The sequence below is a fragment of the Staurois parvus genome, unplaced genomic scaffold, assembly GCF_062004578.1.
Source record: "Staurois parvus isolate SC_StPar_1 unplaced genomic scaffold, SC_StPar_1.0 ptg000704l, whole genome shotgun sequence".
Taxonomy (NCBI): Eukaryota; Metazoa; Chordata; class Amphibia; order Anura; family Ranidae; genus Staurois; species Staurois parvus.
In genome coordinates, this window is record NW_028318500.1 from 6272272 (window position 1) to 6292427 (window position 20156).

The 20156-nt window shown below is 41.4% G+C and overlaps 1 protein-coding gene across 3 annotated transcripts in view; it reads right to left on the reverse strand.

Annotated features, from left to right (window-relative positions):
- Positions 1 to 20156, reverse strand: part of LOC149445951 (serotransferrin-2-like) — an 81313-nt gene that overhangs the window by 15407 nt on the left and 45750 nt on the right. For all 3 annotated transcript variants that reach the window (XR_016306298.1, XM_089653255.1, XM_089653254.1), the window contains exons 11-16: positions 18567 to 18626; positions 17477 to 17659; positions 16438 to 16588; positions 9969 to 10051; positions 9657 to 9841; positions 4430 to 4619 (exon numbers count right to left, since the gene is read on the reverse strand). Coding sequence is in view for 2 of the 3 variants with exons in the window: in XM_089653255.1 (XP_089509381.1) it covers positions 4430 to 4619; positions 9657 to 9841; positions 9969 to 10051; positions 16438 to 16588; positions 17477 to 17659; positions 18567 to 18626 (852 nt within the window). In the remaining variant the exon portion in view is untranslated. The remainder of the gene's footprint in view (positions 1 to 4429; positions 4620 to 9656; positions 9842 to 9968; positions 10052 to 16437; positions 16589 to 17476; positions 17660 to 18566; positions 18627 to 20156) is intronic.

Consider the following 20156-nt stretch of genomic DNA (forward strand, 5'->3'; position numbering starts at 1 on the left):
ACTTGCGTTGCTACACGTCTTTCCTGCAGGATGATTGGCTGTCTCTTTTACCCTTGGCGGAGTTCGCTTATAACAACGCAAGCCATTCGGCAACGGGGCAGTCCCCATTCTTTTCGAATTATGGGTTTCACCCTGTCTTTCTCCCTGATTTGGTCTCTGAATGCCCAGTTCCAGCAACGCAGGATGCGTTGACCTTCTTCTCCGTCAATAACAAATTACTCCAGGAAGCCATCGCTCGGGCCCAAGAGGACAATAAGAAGGGGTTTAACAAGAAACGAAGAGGGGATTTGGCGTTGCGGCCTGGGCAGAAGGTGTGGTTGGCCACAACCAACTTAAAGATGCTTTGTCCCTCGAAAAAATTGGGACCTAAATTTGTGGGGCCTTTTCAGGTAAAGCGGATGGTCAACGAAGTGGCATATGAGCTGATCCTTCCGGCCACGTTCAGAATTCATCCAGTCTTCCATGTATCTCTGCTGAAGCCGGTGATCCCAGATGCCTTCCCAGAACGAGAATCCAGACCCCCAGAGGCCATAACGGTCGAAGGACAAGAGGAATTTGAGGTGGAAACAATCCTTAAGTGCCGAAGAAGGGGGGGCCAGACCCAATTCCTAATTAAGTAGAAGGGCTATGGTCCTGAGGATAATTCTTGGGAACCGGCTCATAATGTCCACGCACCTAGACTAGTCCGGGAGTTTCTTCGTGATCACCCGTGGTGGAGAGATCGGGTGGGCATCCGGAGGTTGCCCGTAGGCGGGGGGCAATGTCGGAGACCGTCGCGCCGCTGGGCTCGGCGCAGGCGCAGTACACCTCCCTGTACGCGAGCGCCGGGACTTGGCCGACCGCGGCAATCAGGTTCGCGCATGCGCAATAGTGACCGCGGGCGCGCGCCTGGCACCAATGACAGCGCAGGGCGGGATATTTAAACGGCCCTGAGCTGTCATTCAGTGCCTTTTGGTCTTTTGTATCCTGTGAACCTGTGAACCTGTTTGAAGTAAGTTGCTGACCCGGATTGTGCCCTGACCTTGCTGTTTTCTCCTGTTTTGACCCTTGCTTGCCTGACCTCTCTCCTGAATGCCCCCTATTGGATCTGACCTGCTGTTGCTGACCTGGCGTGTGACCCGACTATTCTCTGCCCGCTGCTCTGTACCGCACCATCCCCATAGTTACCGACCCGGCTTGTATGACCCTGCTCCTGCTCAGCCATCCATCCATCCATCCATCCGTCCCTCTCTACGGGGTCTCCAGACCTCCTCATACCTGGCTCTCTCCCGTGGGAGCCCCTGGCGAATACCCCTACCACTGATGGGTGTCCTCAGTAGTCACGACCTGGTCCTGGGGTACTCCAAGTCCATCCCCACCATCAGGGGCCCTGGTGAACAAGTACCCTGGGGCTTAGACTCCGTGCGCTGGGAACATCCGATCAGTGGAGTGCTAGTGGTACCACCGGGCGGTCCCTTACAATATCTGTCTGTGGTGACAGTGTGTATTACAGACACTTTTACTAATATCCTAGTGTTACTGCTAAGATTTGTGAGTTTCCTCCTTCTCTGTAAAAAGGTGGTGGTGGCAGTGTGAAGGGTTAATTGCGTAATTAATCTGACCCAGTAACAATCGCTCTCAGACTGCTGGCACATAGATTGTGGATCCTGGAGCTGGAAAATCTTTGTGCACAGCACAGCTGAGAGCGGCATTGTTACGCAAGTGACAGCGCGGTGTGAGATCGGCTGGTCCTTCGGTCACAAGTTGGTGAGAAGGGCTGGTGTCTGACGCCGCATACCGTCACATCAGGCTCTAACCTTTAATGGCAAGGCACACTCTACTAGTTCTGTGAGTGCTTCTTAGGTTATTCAGAATCAGACAGCTGTTTCCCAAATTTTCCAGGCTACCACCTGTTCTTTTGTTCACATGTTCTCTAAGTTTTACTACATAGATATTCATGCCTCATCTGATGCCGGCTTCAGACATATGATCCTTCAGGCAGGTCTTTGAGCTAAAGACAGCCCCCAAATTGTTTTTTCTTTTGTTTTTTTAGTGGGTCTGTTAATGTTTTGTTTACTGTGTTGCCACCCCATCAGTTGGACTGCTTTTGAACATCCCAAATGTCTCTGAATCCTGTATTCCTCAATGAACAACAAAGACAATAGGATTTTTATACTCCCCATAAATCCTTTTGTTGGAGTTCAGGGTGGAACAGAGGCTCTATCCCTCTGTGTTTATCCCTTTGTGGTCTTGCTCCCAGTACTGCTTTGTTATAAACCTGAGACATGCTGAGATTGGGAGGGGTTAGATCAAGCTGGTCACAGTATTCTTGTTTGTCATTGTCCAAATCCCCCTGTAGGCAGCAGTATAACTAATTTCTCTGAATCCCATGTCCCCCAATGAACTCCAAGAAAAGGATTTTAGGTTGTGTACAAAAATACTTTTATTAGGCATACCTTTGACACCTTCTACGATCATTAGACATTAGGTTTTTAAATGCCTCTTTTTAGGAATTAATTTCTATTATGTAGTATTTGCAGTAACTCATAACCACCATTTACAAGTATTTTTTATCAATCTGACATAACTGCTGTTTGCACTGGCACAAAATAAGCATCCAATGTTAAAGGCTTTAAACTTTAAACTGTTAAAAAAAACCTTGTTGGTCCTCTGATACAAAATATGGTAGTATTCTGTTTAACCTCTTAAACATTTGACCTCCTGATGATTTACCCCCTTCTTGACCAGGCCATTTTTTGTATTACAGCGCTGCGTTACTTTAACTGACAATTGCGCGGTCATGCAGCACTGCACCCAAATTAAATTTACGTCTTTTTTTCCCACGAATTGAGCTTTCTTTCGATGGTATTTGATCGCCTGTGCATTTTTTTTATTTTTTGCACTATAGAAAAAAAAAAAGACCGACAATTTGAGAAAAAAAAAAAACAATATTTTTTACTTTTTGCTATTAAACATATCCAGTAAAAAAATTTAAAAAATCAAATTTCGTCATAAATTTAGGCCAAAATGTATTAGATGTCTTTCCTAAAAAAAAATCCCAATATGTGTAAATTAATTGGTTTATGTGAAAGTTATAGCGTTTACAAATGGCGGTATAGATACTGGATTTTTATTTTTTTTACTAGTAATGATGGCAATCAGTAACTTATAGCGGGACTTCGGCGGACATTCTGATACTGGGAGGAACTGACTTGGTGTCACTGACATCAAAAGCACTGACACTGTACTAACGGCACTGGGGTTAACATGAGGGCCGATCAAAGGGTTAACTGTGTGCAGGGAGTGTTTTACTGGTGGGCAGTGTCAGTGTACTTAACTGTAATCACACTGCTCTGGATGGCTGTGCTGTGCCACAAAACAGTCCTCCTCCCTGTCAGAGATGCTTGGTAATCACCGGCCAGGACCCGGTGATTGACGGCCACAAATGGTGGCGCGGGTAGGGCGCATGCGGTGCTCGCACGCACCCCCTACCCGGAAATGCAAAATCACATATATACGTGATTTTGCGCACCCCTGACACTCTGTATAAGTATATCTGCTATAGGGTGTCGGGAAAGCGGTTAAATAACATAAGCCATTTAAAAAACAGTGAGGTCTTCCAGTGATTAAAGCAAGCTCACAACTGCAGTTGCAGAGCCTCCTACTGCCGTGGTTACTGGACTTTTACATTCCTCCGGGGTGCCCAGGACAGTGGTAACCTTTTTTAAGATGGGGCTTGAGCTGTTTGGTATCTATTTACTCAATGTAACCCTATCTTTTATATTTTACCAAATTCTGTATATTATAATGTGTTTAAGTGCACTAATTTTTTTTGCTAAATATCATGCTGCATACAAAAATTGCAACTGCCAACATCTACTAACTTTATTCTTCAGAACCTTTGCTTTCAAACAATATATAATTGTTTGAGACTTTTAGGATTTTTACAGCAACAATGCAAATTTTAATGTGTGTGAAAAATTAGAAAATTGCCCCAGATGCTTAGGGCTGGTTCACACTACATGCAGGCCAGTGTATTTTTTTCTGCATCCAAAACGCACAGAAAGCAGGTTACATGGTTGTCAATGGCATGGTTCACACCAGTGCTTGCAGTTCCAGTGTGCTCCAGTTCCAGAAAAAAAAAAAGAGTAGAACATGCTGTATTTTTCTTGCACAGAACTGTACTGGAACGTGGTAAAAGGCATCAAAAACGCACCAGAACATGGTAAAACGCACTTAAAAAATGCACCGGTATGCATCAAAATGCATCAAAAATGCACTAGACCCCAAATGGTCCAAAAAAGAAGCAAGGCTTTACTTTTTTCACTAAGCTAAGTGAATATACACTTTGCAAAGTGAGCATCAACTTTACACTCTCTCTACCCTTAACAGTCTCTACCCCTTTAGTAAATAAACTGCAATATATTTTAAATACAATAGAATTGAATACCTGCATTGGTGCAGTCAAAGACATCGTCAGCAAGCTGCATGAAACTTTCTCCTAGGATATCCTGAAGTGTATGGAGTCCAACTGGCAAAAGACAAGTAGCTGAGTCTTTGAAAAGCAGATCACCCTCTTCATTAGGTTTTGCCATCTTAAAAAGTTGAAAAGTGGAGTCTTCATTTGTTTTTAGGAATTGCTAGGAAAAAGGGCAAACAATATGTAAAATATCTAGGCAGTACAATATCATTTGAGTATACTTATTAAGGATTATACATACTGTACATGAAAACTAGGTAAACACCTTTGCTATTCTACTTAAAAGCATAACTCTATTTTTTTGTGTACAATCATTTCCTAAACTGCAGGATGATATGGACAATTACAGTGCCTTGAAAAATTATTTATACCCCTTGAAATTTTCCACATTTTGTCATGCTACAACCAAAATGTAAATGTATTTTATTGGGATTTTATGTGATAGATCAGCACAAAGTGCCACAAAATTGTGAAGTGGAAGTAAAATTATAAATGGTTTTCAAAAATTTTTAAAAATAAATATGTGAAAAGTGTGGCGTGCATTTGTGTTCAGCCCCACTGAGTAAATACTTTGTAGAACCACCTTTCACTGCAATTACAGCTGCAAGTCTTTTTAGGTTTGCCTCAAACCTTTGCATGTCTAGAAAGTGAACTTTTTGCCCATTCTTCTTTGCAAAATAGCTTAAGCTCCGTCAGATTGGATGGAGAGCGTTTTTGAACAGCAATTTTCAAGTCTTGCCACAGATTCTCAATTGGATTTAGGTCTGGACTTTGACTGGGCCATTCTAACACATAAATATGCTTTTATCTAAACCATTCCATTGTAGCTCTGGCTGTATGTTTATGGTCATTGTCCTGCTGGAAGATGAACCTCCACCTCAGTCTCAAGTCTTTTGCAGACTCCAACAGGTTTTCTTCTAAGATTGCCCTGTATTTGGTTCCATCCATCTTCCCATCAACTCTGACCAGCTTCCCTGTCCCTGCTGAAGAAAATCATCCCCACAACTTGATGCTGCCACCACCATGTTTTACAGTGGGGATGTTGTGTTCAGGGTGATGTGCAGTGTTAGTTTTCTGCCACACATAGCGTTTTGCTTATAGGCCAAAAGGTTACATTGTGGTCTCATCTGACCAGAGAAACTTCTTCCACATGTTTGCTGTGCCCCCCACATGCCTTCTTGCAAACTGCAAACAGGACTTCTTATGGCTTTCTTTCAACAATGGCTTTCTTCTTGCCACTCTTCCATAAAGGCCAGATTTGTGGAGTGCACCACTAATAGTTGTCCTGTGGACAGATTCTCCCACCTGAGCTGTAGATCTCTGCAGCTCCTCCAGAGTCACCATAGGCCTCTTGGCTGCTTCACTGTTCAATGCTGTCCTTGCCCGGCCTGTCAGTTTAGGTGAGTGGCCATGTCTTGGAAGGTTTGCAGTTGTGCCATACTCTTTCCATTTTCAGATGATGGATTGAACAGTGATCCGTGAGATGTTCAAAGCTTGGGATATTTTTTTATAGCCTAACCCTGTTTTAAACTTCTCTACAACTTTATCCCTGACCTGCCTGGTGCGTGCTTTCACGATGCTGTTTGTTCACTAATGTTCTCTAACAAACCTCTGAGGGCTTCACAGAACAGCTGTATTTATACTGAGATTAAATTACACACAGGTGGACTCTATTTACTAATTAGGTGACTTCTGAAGGCAATTGGTTCTATTAGATTTTAGTTAGGGTATCAGAGTAAAAGGGGCTGAATACAAATGCACGCCACACTTTTCAGATATTTATTTGTAAAAAAATTTGAAAACCATTTATAATTTTCCTTCCACTTCACAATTATGTGCCATTTTGTGTTGGTCTATCACATAAAATTCCAATAAAATACATTTACGTTTTTGGATGTAACATGACAAAATGTGGAAAATTTCAAGGGGTATGAATACTTTTTCAAGATTCTGTAGCTGTCAGCAAGTACATACATCTATAACCATTTCAGAGATACGCCTTTAGTTAAAACTTGATTTGATAGTCAAAACAGCATTTCATTTGTAACATTTACTTTCATCTTGTTTTTAACTACACAAATTTTTATTAGAGTGTTAACCAGTATAAAGGAAACTTAAAGACATTATAAACCTTCCTACCTGCACCTTATGTGTTTTACTTGCGTAAGATGTGCATTGATCATGTAGTTTTATGGTGTCATTTGTTGGACTGTATACACAGGCTATAGTAGAATAAATCTTCCCATTCCTGTGCCAGAAGCTTCTGTTTGTGTTCGAACATGAAACGTGGCTTGACACCGCATAGGACCTCTGTCTGTAGTCTAAGAACTGACACTATTGTGAAAAAATTACAAATCTCACAATGCCTAGGTCTCTCAGTCTAGTGTTCTGCAGGTAAACACTGCATATTAATTAGATATGAAACAAGCACAAGCAGGCAGAGCAATGAAGAGAAGAGATGTGTTTTCATCACATTAGTACTCCCATATTTCTGATGCAACACAACAGAAATGGTGCAGCATCGATTGGATGCTGAGTGACCCAAAACAATAGGTCGTCTCCCTTTTTGTAAATAGGGACAAGCTAGGTGAATGAATACATGGACATGGGAGAATAAATCAGCCATGACACTAGAAAACTGCAGCCATAACATGCAAGCCCGTCATTTCAGGGTAAGGCAAACAAATGAACAGGGAATATACTTTAACTACGCTAATATCTACTTAAAACAACAAAAACATTTGAAAGTGTAAAACTACTTTAAATATTTTATTAGAAGTCCTTTTTAAAGGCTCCTCTACCAATTGCAGATGGCATACAGTTGACACTTTGTCCATATGGTATGGTATCTGTAACCTCTTGCTGTTAATTTGGCTACATGTTTATGTAACTTGTTTACACCTTTTTACTCCCACCAACTGCGATTACCAATGGATATATTTATTTGCTGCTGGTAATAGTCTGGTATGCTCAATACCTTGTTGTGTTCATTTCAATTAACCAATTATGCTTGCAAATAGATATTAGCTGGTGGTTCTGTCTAAACATGATGCTTGCCTGTTGAGCATCCATTTCGGCAGAAGCAAAAATCATATGTAGAAGTGTTATTTGTGTCGCTGGTTCCTAAGGAAGCCATGGGTGCTTGCATCTGCAGCATTCCTAGGAGCCACTGACGTCACTAGGAATCCCTGCCACTTATGCAAAGGGATTGGGGGATAGCAATGACATCACTGCCCACCAACAACCCAGCACACACGTCACCCCCAATGTTCTTTGGCTCTGATGTACAACAGTGGTATGAATTTGCAAGAAACACACTAGAATTTGTATCAAAGGCTAAAACTTTACTAATCTTTCAAGTAAATACAAAAACTCTTTTTTGCCTATGTGTATTATTTTTTTCTACAAGACATTTAGTCTGTATCTTTACCTTATACATACCTCATCTATACATACAGTTAGGTCCATATATGTTTGGACACAGGAACAATTTAAGATTTTCAGGTATTTACCAAAACATATTCAGGCTATAGTTATATAATGGATATGGGCTGAAAGTGCACACTCTCAGGCTTAATTTGAGGGTATGTACATCCAAATTGGAGGAAGGGTTTAGGAATTGCAGCTCTTAAGAGTAGCCACCCCCCCCCCTTTTTCAAGGGACCAAAAGTAAATGGACAATTGAATCAAAAGCTGTTTTTGGCCAGGTGTGGGCTACTCCTTCATTATTTCTTCATCAATTAGGCAGGTAAAAGGTCTGGAGTTGATTCTAAGTGTGGTATTTACATTGGGAATATATTGCTGTGAACCTACATCATGTGGTCAAAGGAGCTGTCCATGCAAGTGAAACAGGCCATTGTAAGGCTTCAAAAACAAAACAAATCCATCAGAGAGAGATAGCAGCAACATTAGGAGTGGCCAAATCAACAGTTTGGTACATTCTGAGGAAAGAAGAATGTACTGGTAAGCAATATAAAAAGGCATAGACTTCCACGGAAGACAACAGTGGTGGATGATCACAGGATCCTCTTTGTGGTAAAAAAAAAACATTCACAACATCCAGACAAGTAAAGGACTCTCTCCAGGAGGTGGGCGTATCATTATCAAAGTCTACAATCAAGAGAAGACTTCACGAGAGCAAATACAGAGGGTTCACCACAAGGTGCAAACCATTCATAAGCCTGAAGAATAGTAAAGCCAGATTAGACTTTGCCAAAAAAACATCTAAAAAGACAGACCAGTTCTGGAAAAGCATTCTTTGGATGAAACTAAGATTAATCTGTACCAGAATAACAGGAAGAAAAAAGTGTGGAGAAGGCCTGGAACAGTTTATGATCTAAAGCACATAATGTCATCTGTAAAACATGGTGGAGGCAGTGTGATGGCATGGGCCAATCCTGGCTTCCAGTGGCACTGGGTCATTGGTGTTTATTGATGATGTGACAGAAGCAGCCGGATGAATTCTGCAGTATTTAGAGATACACTGTCAGCCCTGATTCAGCCAAATGCAGCAAAGTTGATTGGACGGTGCTTCACAGTACAGATGGACAATGATCCAAAACACACTGCAAAAGCAACCCAGGAGCTTTTGAAGGAAAAGAAGTGGAATATTCTGCAATGGCCAAGTCAATCACTTGATCTCAACCCAATTGAGCATGCACTTCACTTGCTGAAGGCAAAACTAAAGGCAGAAAGACCCACAAAGAACAACTGAAGACAGCTGCAGTTAGAGCCTGGCAAAGCATCAGAAAGGAGGAAACCCAGTCTTTGGTAATCTCCATGGGTTCCATACTTCAGGCAGTCATTGACAATAAAGGATTCTCAAAAAAATATTAAAAAATTAACATTTTATTTATGATTATATTCATTTGTCCAATTACATTTGAGCTCCTGAAAATGGAGGGACTATGTATAAAAATGGTTGCAGTTCCTAAAATTTGTACTTGATATTTATGTTCAACCCTTTGAATTAAAGCTGAAAGTCTGCACTTCAAATTAATTTGGATTATTTTGTTTTCATTTATTTTGGTGGCATACAGAGCCAAAAGTATGAAAATTGTGCCTGTGTCCAAATATATATGGACCTAACTGCATCTTGTTGGGTTCTGGTCAAACCTTTCAATAATACTAGCCAAAGTATTCAGCTCTACCCAGTTCTTCAGTGAAGTATGAATTACTTGTGAGTAAGGTTTCTTACCTGGGATTTCATCAGAAAGTCTTGGATCTTTGCAGTAATTACAGGGCGTGTCATCACTACACTGGGTGGGATCACACCCAAATTACAGGACTCCCATTCTGTCAGTGGGACTCTTTCACCATTAGGACACAACAGCTCAAAGTCTGAAGCACTATAGCCATAAGCCCAACCAGAAGATTCCATATCTATAGCAAAACATGTGTTGCATTATGTTCTCTTAGCATTAATAATGAGCAGAAGGTTTGAAAAGAGGGCTAAAAGGTTAAAGTGTTCATGGCTTAATATTCAAAAGATGGAGATGAAACTTCTTACTTGCTATGTTATTTAGGAGTGAGTGGTGCTCCAAAAATGCAACATCCCCATAACTGCGCCCACTTGGGTCTCCAACTAAACACCTAAAAGCATCATCAGGTTAGTACAATAGAAAATACATAACATTTTATTTTACATATAACAATATTTCTATAGAATACTACAGTTCAGACAGAAAATATAAACAAAAAGTGCCAGAGATCAACACTTGATAAGTTGTGCAGATTATTTCTTTTGCTTTCATATTGTGGAGTCTTTCCTCTTAGGCCACTTTCACATGGGCATTCTGATTCTGATGCCCCTTGCAGCCCTATGGACAGTTGGATTTAAATGGACATGACAGATCAGAGGTAGCCTGATGTAAACGGATGCCAGAGTCCGTTTATACCCAGCCTTCCACAGAGCTGTCATATTTGTCCCGTTCAGCTCTGATTCAACATAGGAACTGCTCATGGATCACCTGCTGATTTGAGAGCACTCCACACCGTGTGAAAGGACCCAAGAGCACTTGTTGAGCAATGTGACCATTTTAAAAGCAACAAGTAGCAAAGTAAAGGACAAAAATGACAGCATTGTTCTACCTATCATCAAAATAAAGAAAAATTTAAAGAAGTTGCAAATATAGATACGTTTCACCAAAACAAATAAAACATATTAAGGCATTGACATGGATACTTTTCCAGACATTGGAATTTTCTTGAATAGCCAAAAAAGGAATAATGTTTACAGATGGAGAGGAATCACATCAAAATGTACAATACAGACTATTTTTTTTTTAGAATATACAGTAGTGCTCAAAAGTTTGCATACCCTTGGAGAATTGGTAATATACAGCATGTACCATTTTTAAAGAAAAGATGAGTGAGCAGGCAAAACACATTTCTTTTATTTTTTATGAGATTTATATTCAACTGTAGGTAATACCAGAGTGGCACAATTATAAAATAAAATATGGCAACAAGTAAACAAATTAAATTACCCCTTTTCAAAAGTCTGCATCCCCTTAGTTCTTAATACTGTGTATTGACCAGTTTAGCATCAATAACAACGTGCTGTCTTTTGTAATAGTTGTCTATGAGGCCCTGAATTCTTGTTGGTATAGCTGCCCATTCTTCTTGGCAAAATGCCTCCAGGTCATGCAAAGTCTTTGGTTGTCATGCATGAACTGCATGTTTGGGATCTCCCCAGAGTAGCTTGATGGCCACTCCAGAACCTTTACCTTTTTCTGGTGTAAACACTGGAAGGTCAACTTGGCCTTGTATTTAGGGTCATTTTCGTGCTGGAAGGTACAAGAGCATCCCTTGCACATCTTTCACGAATATAAAATGTCTGCCGGTAGTTTCTGATACCATTCTGCATTCATCTTGGCATCAAGTTTCACAAGATTTCCCAAGCCTTTAGAGCTCCCCCCCCCTCCCCAAAACATCAGTGAACCACCACCATCCTTCACAGTATACAAATGGAGAAACAGAAAAAGGGCACACCGACCTAGTGCATTATCGTTTAAAATAATTTATTGAAGACACAAAAATAGGTATCATACTCACAATGGACATATTAACACAGGTTGGCTCTGAGGAAGAGGTTGTGTCCTCGAAACGCGTTAGCCAGTTGGTCATCCAGGGTTCCATCGTATGGACTCAGATGTTGTTTGGATCATACATCTTGTTCAGTTTGACATGCCTGTGTTAATATGTCCATTGTGAGTATGATATCTATTTTTGTTTCTTCAATAAATTATTTTAAATGATAATGCACTAGGTCGGTGCGCCCTTTTTCTGTTTCTCCATTTGTATCCAGTGTATTTGGACCACCCCGGTCTGTTGAGGGCAGCAAGCAGTGCATATTCCAGAACATTCCTATTGGGTCTACTGAGTCCTTTCCTAGCGCAGGAGTAAAGTGTTTGTTGTGTTGGATATGCTTCACAGTGTGGATGGTATTCTTTTCACTATAGTCCTAGTTCTCCAAACATAGAGCTTATGGTTGAGACCATAAAACTCTATATTGGTCTTGCCACTCCAGATTACAGTGTGCCAGAAGTTGTGAGGCGTGTCAAGGTGTTGTCAGGCATAGTGTAACCAGGCTTTTTCGTGGCATTAGAGCAGTAAAGGCTTCTGTCTGGCAACTTGATCATGCAGCTAATTTTTGTTCAATCGTATTTTTCTCCTTAAATGAACCACACCCTCTTTTCCAGAGCTGCTTGTATTTCTCCTTAGGTTACCTGTGGGTTTTTCTTTGTATCCAGAACAATTCTTTTGGCAGTTGTGGCTGCAATCTTTCTTGGACTACTGGCTGGCATATTCAAGGCTCTAGATATCTTTTTATATTCTTTTCCATCTTTATAAAGTTCCATTACCTTGTTATGCAGGTCTTTTGACAGTTCCTTTCAACTCCTCATGGCTCAGTATCTAGCCTGCTCAGTGCATCTATGTGAGAGCTAGCAAACTCATTGACTATTTATACACAGGCACTAATTGTAATTTAAAAAGCCACAGATGTAGGAAATCAACCTTTAATTGCCATTTAATCTGTGTTTGTCACCTTGTGTGTCTGTACCAAGGCTAAGCATTTCAGGTTATGTACATTTTTTGGTCAGGGCCATATGCGTGATTTCTGTTATTGTGATTTAAAAAGGAGCCAAACAACTACAGTATGTGATAATTAATGGCTTCATATGATCACTATCCTTAAATAAAAGATTTAAAAAAAATGTTTTTGGCATGATCAGTCATATTTTCAACATCAATGCCAAAATTTCATGATTTCTGCCAGGGTATATAAACTTTTGAACATAGATATACACTATATTGCCAAAAGTATTGGGCCAGCCCTCCAAATCATTGGATTCAGGTGTTCCCATCACCTCCATGGCCACAGGTGTATAAAATCAAGCACCTAAGCATGCAGACTGCTTCTACAAACATTTGTGAAAGAATGGGTTGCTCTAAGGAGCTTAGTCAATTCAAGTGTGGTACTGTGATAGGTTCACTAAATATTCCATTCAACTGTTAGTGGTATTATAACAAAGTGGAAGCAACTCGGAACAGCAGCTCACCCACGAAGTGGTAGGCCACGTAAAATGACAGAGCAGGGTCAGCACATGCTAAAGCACACAGTGCACAGAATTAGCCAACTGTCTGCAGAGTCAATAGCTAAAGACCTCCAAACTTCATGTGGCCTTCAGATTACCACAACAACAGTGTGTAGAGAGCTTCATGGAATGGGTTTCCATGACGGAGCAGCTGCATCCAAGACATGACCAAGTGCAATGCAAAGCATCAGATGCAGTGTTGTAAAGCATGCCGCCACTGGACTCTAGAGCAGTGGAGACATGTTCTCTGGAGTGATAAATCACACTTCTATGTCTGGCAATCCGATGGACATTTGGGTTTGGTGGTTCCCAGGAGAACAGTACTTGCCTGATTGCATTGTGCGAAGTGTAAAGTTTGGTGGAGGGGGGATTATGGTGTGGGGTTGTTTTTCAGGGGTTGAGCTTGGCCCTTTAGTTCCAGTGAAGGGAACTCTTAAGGTGTCAGCATACCAAGACATTTTAGACAATTTCATGCTCCCAACTTTGTGGGAACAGTTTGGGGATGGCCCCTTCCTGTTCCAACATGACTGCGCACCAGTGCACAAAGCAAGGTCCATAAAGACATGGATGAGCGAGTTTGGGGTGGAAAACTTGACTGGCCTGCACAGACTCCTGACCTCAACCTGAGAGAACACCTTTGGGATGAATTAAAGTGGAGAGTGTGAACCTGGCCTTCTCGTCTGATATCAGTGCCTGACCTCACAAATGTGCTTCTGGAAGAATGGTCAAACATTCCCATAGACATACTCCTAAACCTTGTGGACAGCCTTCTCAGAAGAGTTGAAGCTGTTATTGCTGCAAAGGGTGGGCCAACTCAATATTGGACCCTATGGACTAAGATTGGGATGCCATTAAAGTTCATGAGCGTGTAAAGCAGGCCGACCAATACTTTTGGCAATATAGTGTGTGTGTATATATGTATGTATATATATATATACTGTATGTATATTTGCAAATGTGTCCATATTATTAAAGTTGGCGCATTGGAGGACCACAGTCATCCATCCATAAAATATATTAAAGGTAGCATTGAAGAATAGTGCAGGGAATTGCAGCTTATCAGCATGACAGATTTTCTGAGCAGTTTTATCACATAACAGTGACATGTACAGTAGTAAAAATTTTGAAGAAAAACAATATTTTTTACTTTCAGCTATAAAAAATATATAGTAAACTCAAAGTTATTTATAAATTTAGGCTAAAATGTATTCTGCTATATGTTTTTGGTAAAAAAATCCCAATAAGTGTATATTGATTGCTTTGTGTGAAAGTTATAGCGTCTACAAACTATGGTATAGATACTGCAATTTACGCCATTTTTCTGCTATACAGCGCTGTGCTAGTTTAACGGACAATTGCACGGTCATGCAATACGGTACATAAATGAAATTTACATCCTTTTTTTCCCACAAATTGAGCTTTCTTTCAGTGGTATTTGATCGCCTGTGCGTTTTTTTATTTTTTGCGCTATAAAAAAAAAAAAGGCTAACAATTTTATTTTGCTATAAAACATGTCCAGTAAAAAAAAATTTAAAAATCAAATTTAGTCATAAATTTCTGCCAAAATGCATTCTGCGACATGTCTTTGCTAAAAAAAAAACCATTACGTGTAAATTAATTGGTTTACGTGAAAAGTTATAGCGTTTTCAAATGGCGGAAAGATACTGGGATTTTTAATTTTTTTTTATAGTAATAATGGCGGCGATCAGCGACTTATGGCGGTGATCAGTGACTTATGGTGGCAATCAGCGACTTATGGCGGGACTGCGGCGGACATTCTGACACTGGGGGGGAACTGACTTGGGGTCACTGACATCCCCAGTGACACCAATACAGTGATCAGTGCAAAAAAAACCCACTGACACTGTACTAATGGCACTGGGGAGGAAGGGGTTAACTTTATTATTAAGTGAAAGGGTTACCTGTGTGAGGGGAGTGTTTTACTAGGGGGCGGGGGTGTGTACTGCACGGAGACACACTGATCCAGACAGATAAACTCTTCTGTCCCGATCAGCATGTCAGGAGCTGTCAGGGAACTGACAGAGAGCAGAGCTACTGCAGCCCTGCTCTCTGTCAGTGATTGCCGCTAATCGTCGGGACACAGCCGGTAACGATCGGCTGTGACCCGGCGACTGACATCCGCGGCCGTGATCGGCGGGACAGGTAGGGCGGCGGCGCACCTCGCGCGTGCCCCCTACCTGTTTTGAAAACACACGTTTTAAAACGTGGTTTTGCCCAGCCGTGCCGCCCTGCCGCCGTATTTCTACAGTGGCTGGGCGGCATGTGGTTAACATACATAGGCTTGGGATTGGCCACTGAGAGCCTATTACATGTGTATTAGGAATCAAAGAAAAGAAAGAAAGGCGCACCAGCCTAGTGCATTATCCCTGTGGATTTATTGGTAGTATGACGAGCTAAAAACATACTCACAAACACAAGTGATATATGGCACGTGAAACCAACATTCGTGGTACAATTGATGTAAAGACCCAAATGGACCCAATGCCAGCAGAAGTGCCCTCCAGGATCCAAGACAGCTGATGCGTTTTGAGGGTACCCCCTCTTCATCAGAGCTAACCTGATAGGATCCAAATCCCACATATATATATACCCAACCCAATAGACCATGGATCCCCCCATTACAACCCAAGTCCCCTGCAAATAGCACTTCCCTCTGCTCTGGTCGTGGACTGTCCCTCGGCATCCTTACTTTCAAATGCAAGTCTATGTGCCCCATGTTGGTCTTAGTGACATCAGAGGACCTTAGACTGCAGGAGAGCAGGGGAGAAAAGGCTGCAAGGCAGTAAAAGACTGCAGTCTAACAGTGTCAAGGATCCTATAGGAATGGAACTTCAAGTACAGTAAGTAAAACTGTTTTTCACAGACATAAACAACCACTGAAAGGAAGCACTTTAAATTTTACGGAGATCAGTTTTAATGCCCAAATCCAAAAAAACCCTTTTTCTTTAGTTTTTGACAGAGCAGAGAAGTATTAAAATCTATGTCAACCTTTGATTATTGTTGGTGTCCTTTCTGGGAAAAAGTCTGTGCACTTTATGACTATTTGTTGGCTGGTAGTAAGAACAAGAAATGAGAACATTTTCCCTAAACAAGGACACAGACAAAATAAAAACAGGAAAAGATTTAAAAGCTTGGTCAGGATTTTATCATCAAGGGGGCACCTGATTAGGATAAGTCAGAAAAATGATAAACAGAAACATCTTCTATGTGGCCCTATATGTATATGGCATTAAAAATCTATATGGACAACCACACATTTAATAGAGAATTTCCTTTTTCCATCATCCAAAACTAGAATTGGCCTTTAGGCACATAAGACTATGATTTTCATGTATTGCTTCTCTTTTGTAGACTCACCTGAGAGCACCCATGTTGCCATAATAACGCTCGTCGTGATTGGCTGCACACCTCCCGTTGACTCTGCCATCCTCCTCCCAGCCAACACAGACCTTACAGAGGCCACCATCTGCTCCGGGCATGCACCCCTTCCAGAAATATTTTTCATAAGCTGAAGGAGGACAGCAAAGCCAAAGGGACAGCTAAATAGGTTACCTAGCAAGATCATAAAACTTAATATATAATTTCAAAAGAAAAGAAAATTTGAAAGAGCATGGTGGAATTTTTTTTCTTGAACAAACTAATTTCTAACAGTGAGTGTCATTTTCGTTCAAAAAAGACCACTCACTCAAAAAAAAAAAGTTTGCTGTTAACTTTCAATTTTGAAATACTTTCAAACAACATTTGTCAAGTCAGCAATTATAATTATAAGATTTTTGTTTATTATTTGAAAATCTACTAGTGTACGGTCAGCTTAACCACTTGCCCTCCTGAGGATTTACCCCCCTTTGTGACCAGGCCATTTTATGTGTTACGGCGCAGTGTTAATTTAACTGACAATTGCGCGGTCATGCAATGTTGCATCCAAATTAAATTTACATTCTTTTTTTCCCACAAATTGAGCTTTCTTTTGGTGATATTTGATTGCCTGTGCGGTTTTTATTTTTTGCACTATAAAAAAAAAATTTTTCAGAAAAAAAAACTATATTTTTGACTTTTTGCTATTAAACATGTCCATAAAAAAAAATTTCGTCAAATTTTTTTACCTGCAAAAAAAGTGCATTTTTTTTTTTTTAAGTGAACTTATCTTTCCATTCTACTTTCTTGGAGATTATCCAACATGAAATAGATATTATAGATCAGATATATTAACTGTCAGAAGAAGGAATCAAATGCTGTAGAATGCTACAGGCATTAGACAATGTATAGATGTCTTAAGATATTTAAAAAGTGCAATCTAAACCAAAAAAGGAAGTCCTAAGTAACTGCTGATATATTTATTTCATTTATGAGTAATATTTAGTTTCATCCTTTGTGTTTATCTCTTCTGTTCCCTTACCTGAGTTAATGTCACAGTCCCAAGTCTCATTTCCTGGTGCCCGGACTGTGTATTTGGAGAGCAGGAGCCATCCTGCAGGGCTATACATGCTGCCATGGCAGGAGCGTCGCCCAGTCAGGTCAATAAGAGTCACTGCTTTCATACTCTTTTTGGTGACAGCCAGTGCATAGAGAGAAGGAAAACCTGAAAAGATATTTATATGATAATCCTGGTACAGAGAATTAGATAAAATGGAAAATGTTACAACACTGACCCCTGGTTCACATATATGCGGCCGTGCAGGCCGTGTTTTGCACGGGCATGAGAGCCCATTCATTTGAATGGACTCCCATGCCCCGTGACATGCAGGGAAGAAGTCCCTGCACTTCTTTGGAAAATGCAGCCCACACGGAAACCTCGGTTCCCAGTACGGTTGCGTTTTCCAGTGCGGGCGGCGTGCCATTAAAACTAATGGCACCCGCCCGCGGATCCGCATTCCTCTGTACGGGTGGTGCGGCTGCACGGATTTTGTGCGGATCCACAGCGGCACCACCCGCACAGATGTGAACCTAGGGTCAGACGGGCAGTTCGGGAAAGCACAATAGCAATTTACAAACCATGAAAAATTGATTCACATGTATAGACTATTGTACTTACGTTTTTGAATAACAAGGTAGAATGTCCAATTGTATGTAATAGTTTAAATCACCCGGTCCAAATTCAGCAGGGGAGTGTGTGTTTGGCTAAAACTTTTTAAAGGTTTTGAATAGAACAGACAAGGAACAGAACCCATGTCAAATTTGTATTGCTGCCAGCATCCCCGCTGGGATGATTTAACCTATTTGTTCTGGTGAATACTGTCGCTCAACAAAAAAATTAGAGAAATCCAACATTTTGCAGTTATCAAAACACAAAGGGGGGAACAAATCTTCTAACACTGTTCCAGTGATAACTGCCTGTAAGGGGAATTCTCCTAAATTTGTAAAGATTATCGCTGACTTCCTGTGGTGTCTTTGAAACAGGAAGTGTTGGTAAATCTCCCTAGTGGGACACAGACATGGGGTTTCAATCATTCCTACTCTAAAAATGTTTGTGGACTGTTATATTTTACCTTTCTCTGAGACGTGATGAAGCAGCTTCAGAGGATCTGAGAGGCAATCCGAGCTCTCCCCTATAAGAATAAAGTAAAACAAGGGCTAAAATATATTTTATAGTTACCCACCTTACATCCTTGTTTTAGAATGTCTTGTCACAGTCCAATGCAGGCACCATTATAACTACAACTAGTTAGTTAAATATAGTTACGTTCTTATCATTTGCACATTACTTAGCATAAAGTAATGTAACAGCAATAAATTCTATATACATTTACAAAATGTGTTTCTGTTCTTGGCCTCTCTAGCTCCTTATAATGTTATTGTGAACCCAGATCAAAATATTAAACTCAGATTTGATAAGACAAAGGGAGTTTTCCCTTTTCTGCTCCAGTGTAAGCTTATAATTTTATATGATTTTCTTAAAGTGGGTGGGTAAAGGCACATGATTTGAGGATGTCAAGTACTGGTGAGCCCTATAGTCCCTCTCTGCTCCTAGGGGGAAGTGTTTGTAGAATCTTCTAGATTGTAAGCTCCAAGGAGCAGGGCCCTCCTATCCCTCTTGTACTGAACTGTATTGTTATATTACGTTATATTGTAAAGCGCTGAGCAAACTGTTGGCGCTATATAAATCCTGTATAATAATAGAGTGGCATACTGTATGTCAGCCATTCCACTAACTAATATTGGCAAGACAAGGTTGCTGGCCATTGGCCAATAGTCAGGATTGCACTGGAAGTAGTGCTACAGTGTACAGCAGGGGCATTGAATTCATGGAGGTCCAACCAGTAAAATTTTCTTCCAGCAGAGGTTCGAACCGCATGTTTTGTGAGCCCTCTCCTCCTATATTGCAATCCCTCAGTGTCCTTAGTCCCCCTCACCCCTCTGTTTCCCCTTCACAGTAGTGTTCGCAGGCTCCCTGCACATCACCCTACCCCCATTACAGTAGTGTATTGAATCCCCTTCACATCACACTCCCCCTTTATTCACAGCAGTCCTCAGCCCCCTTCAAATCACCCCCCCCCTGCATCACAGAGTACTATCCTCTGCCCCCTTCACATCCCTCCCCCACAGTACTGTCCTCTGCCCCTTCACTTCACCCCCCAGCAGAACTGTGCCCCCTTCACATCCCCCCATAGCACTGCCCTCCCTTTACATCTCCTCCCGCAGCACTGCTCCCTCTCACATCACGAATCCCCCCCCAACATTAGATTGCTCTGCCCTCTTCACATCAATCACCCACCTCACAGCACTGTCCCCTTCAGAGCCCCCCCCCAAAGCACTGCCCCCTCTCACATCACAAATCCCCCCAACAATAGGGTGCTCTGCCGTCTTCACATCAATCACCCACCTCACAGCACTGTCCCCTTTCAGAGCCCCCCCAAAGCACTGCCCCCTCTCACATCACAAATCCCCCCCAACAGTAGAGTGCTCTGCTCTCTTCACATCAATCACCCACCTCACAGCACTGCCCCCCTTCAGAGCCCCCCCCTCAAAGCACTGCACCCCTCTCACATCACAACCCCCCTCCACAGTAGCATGCTCTGCCCTTCTCACATAATTCCCCTCTCACACACATAGCCAGAGTAGTGTCCTCTGCTCCCTTT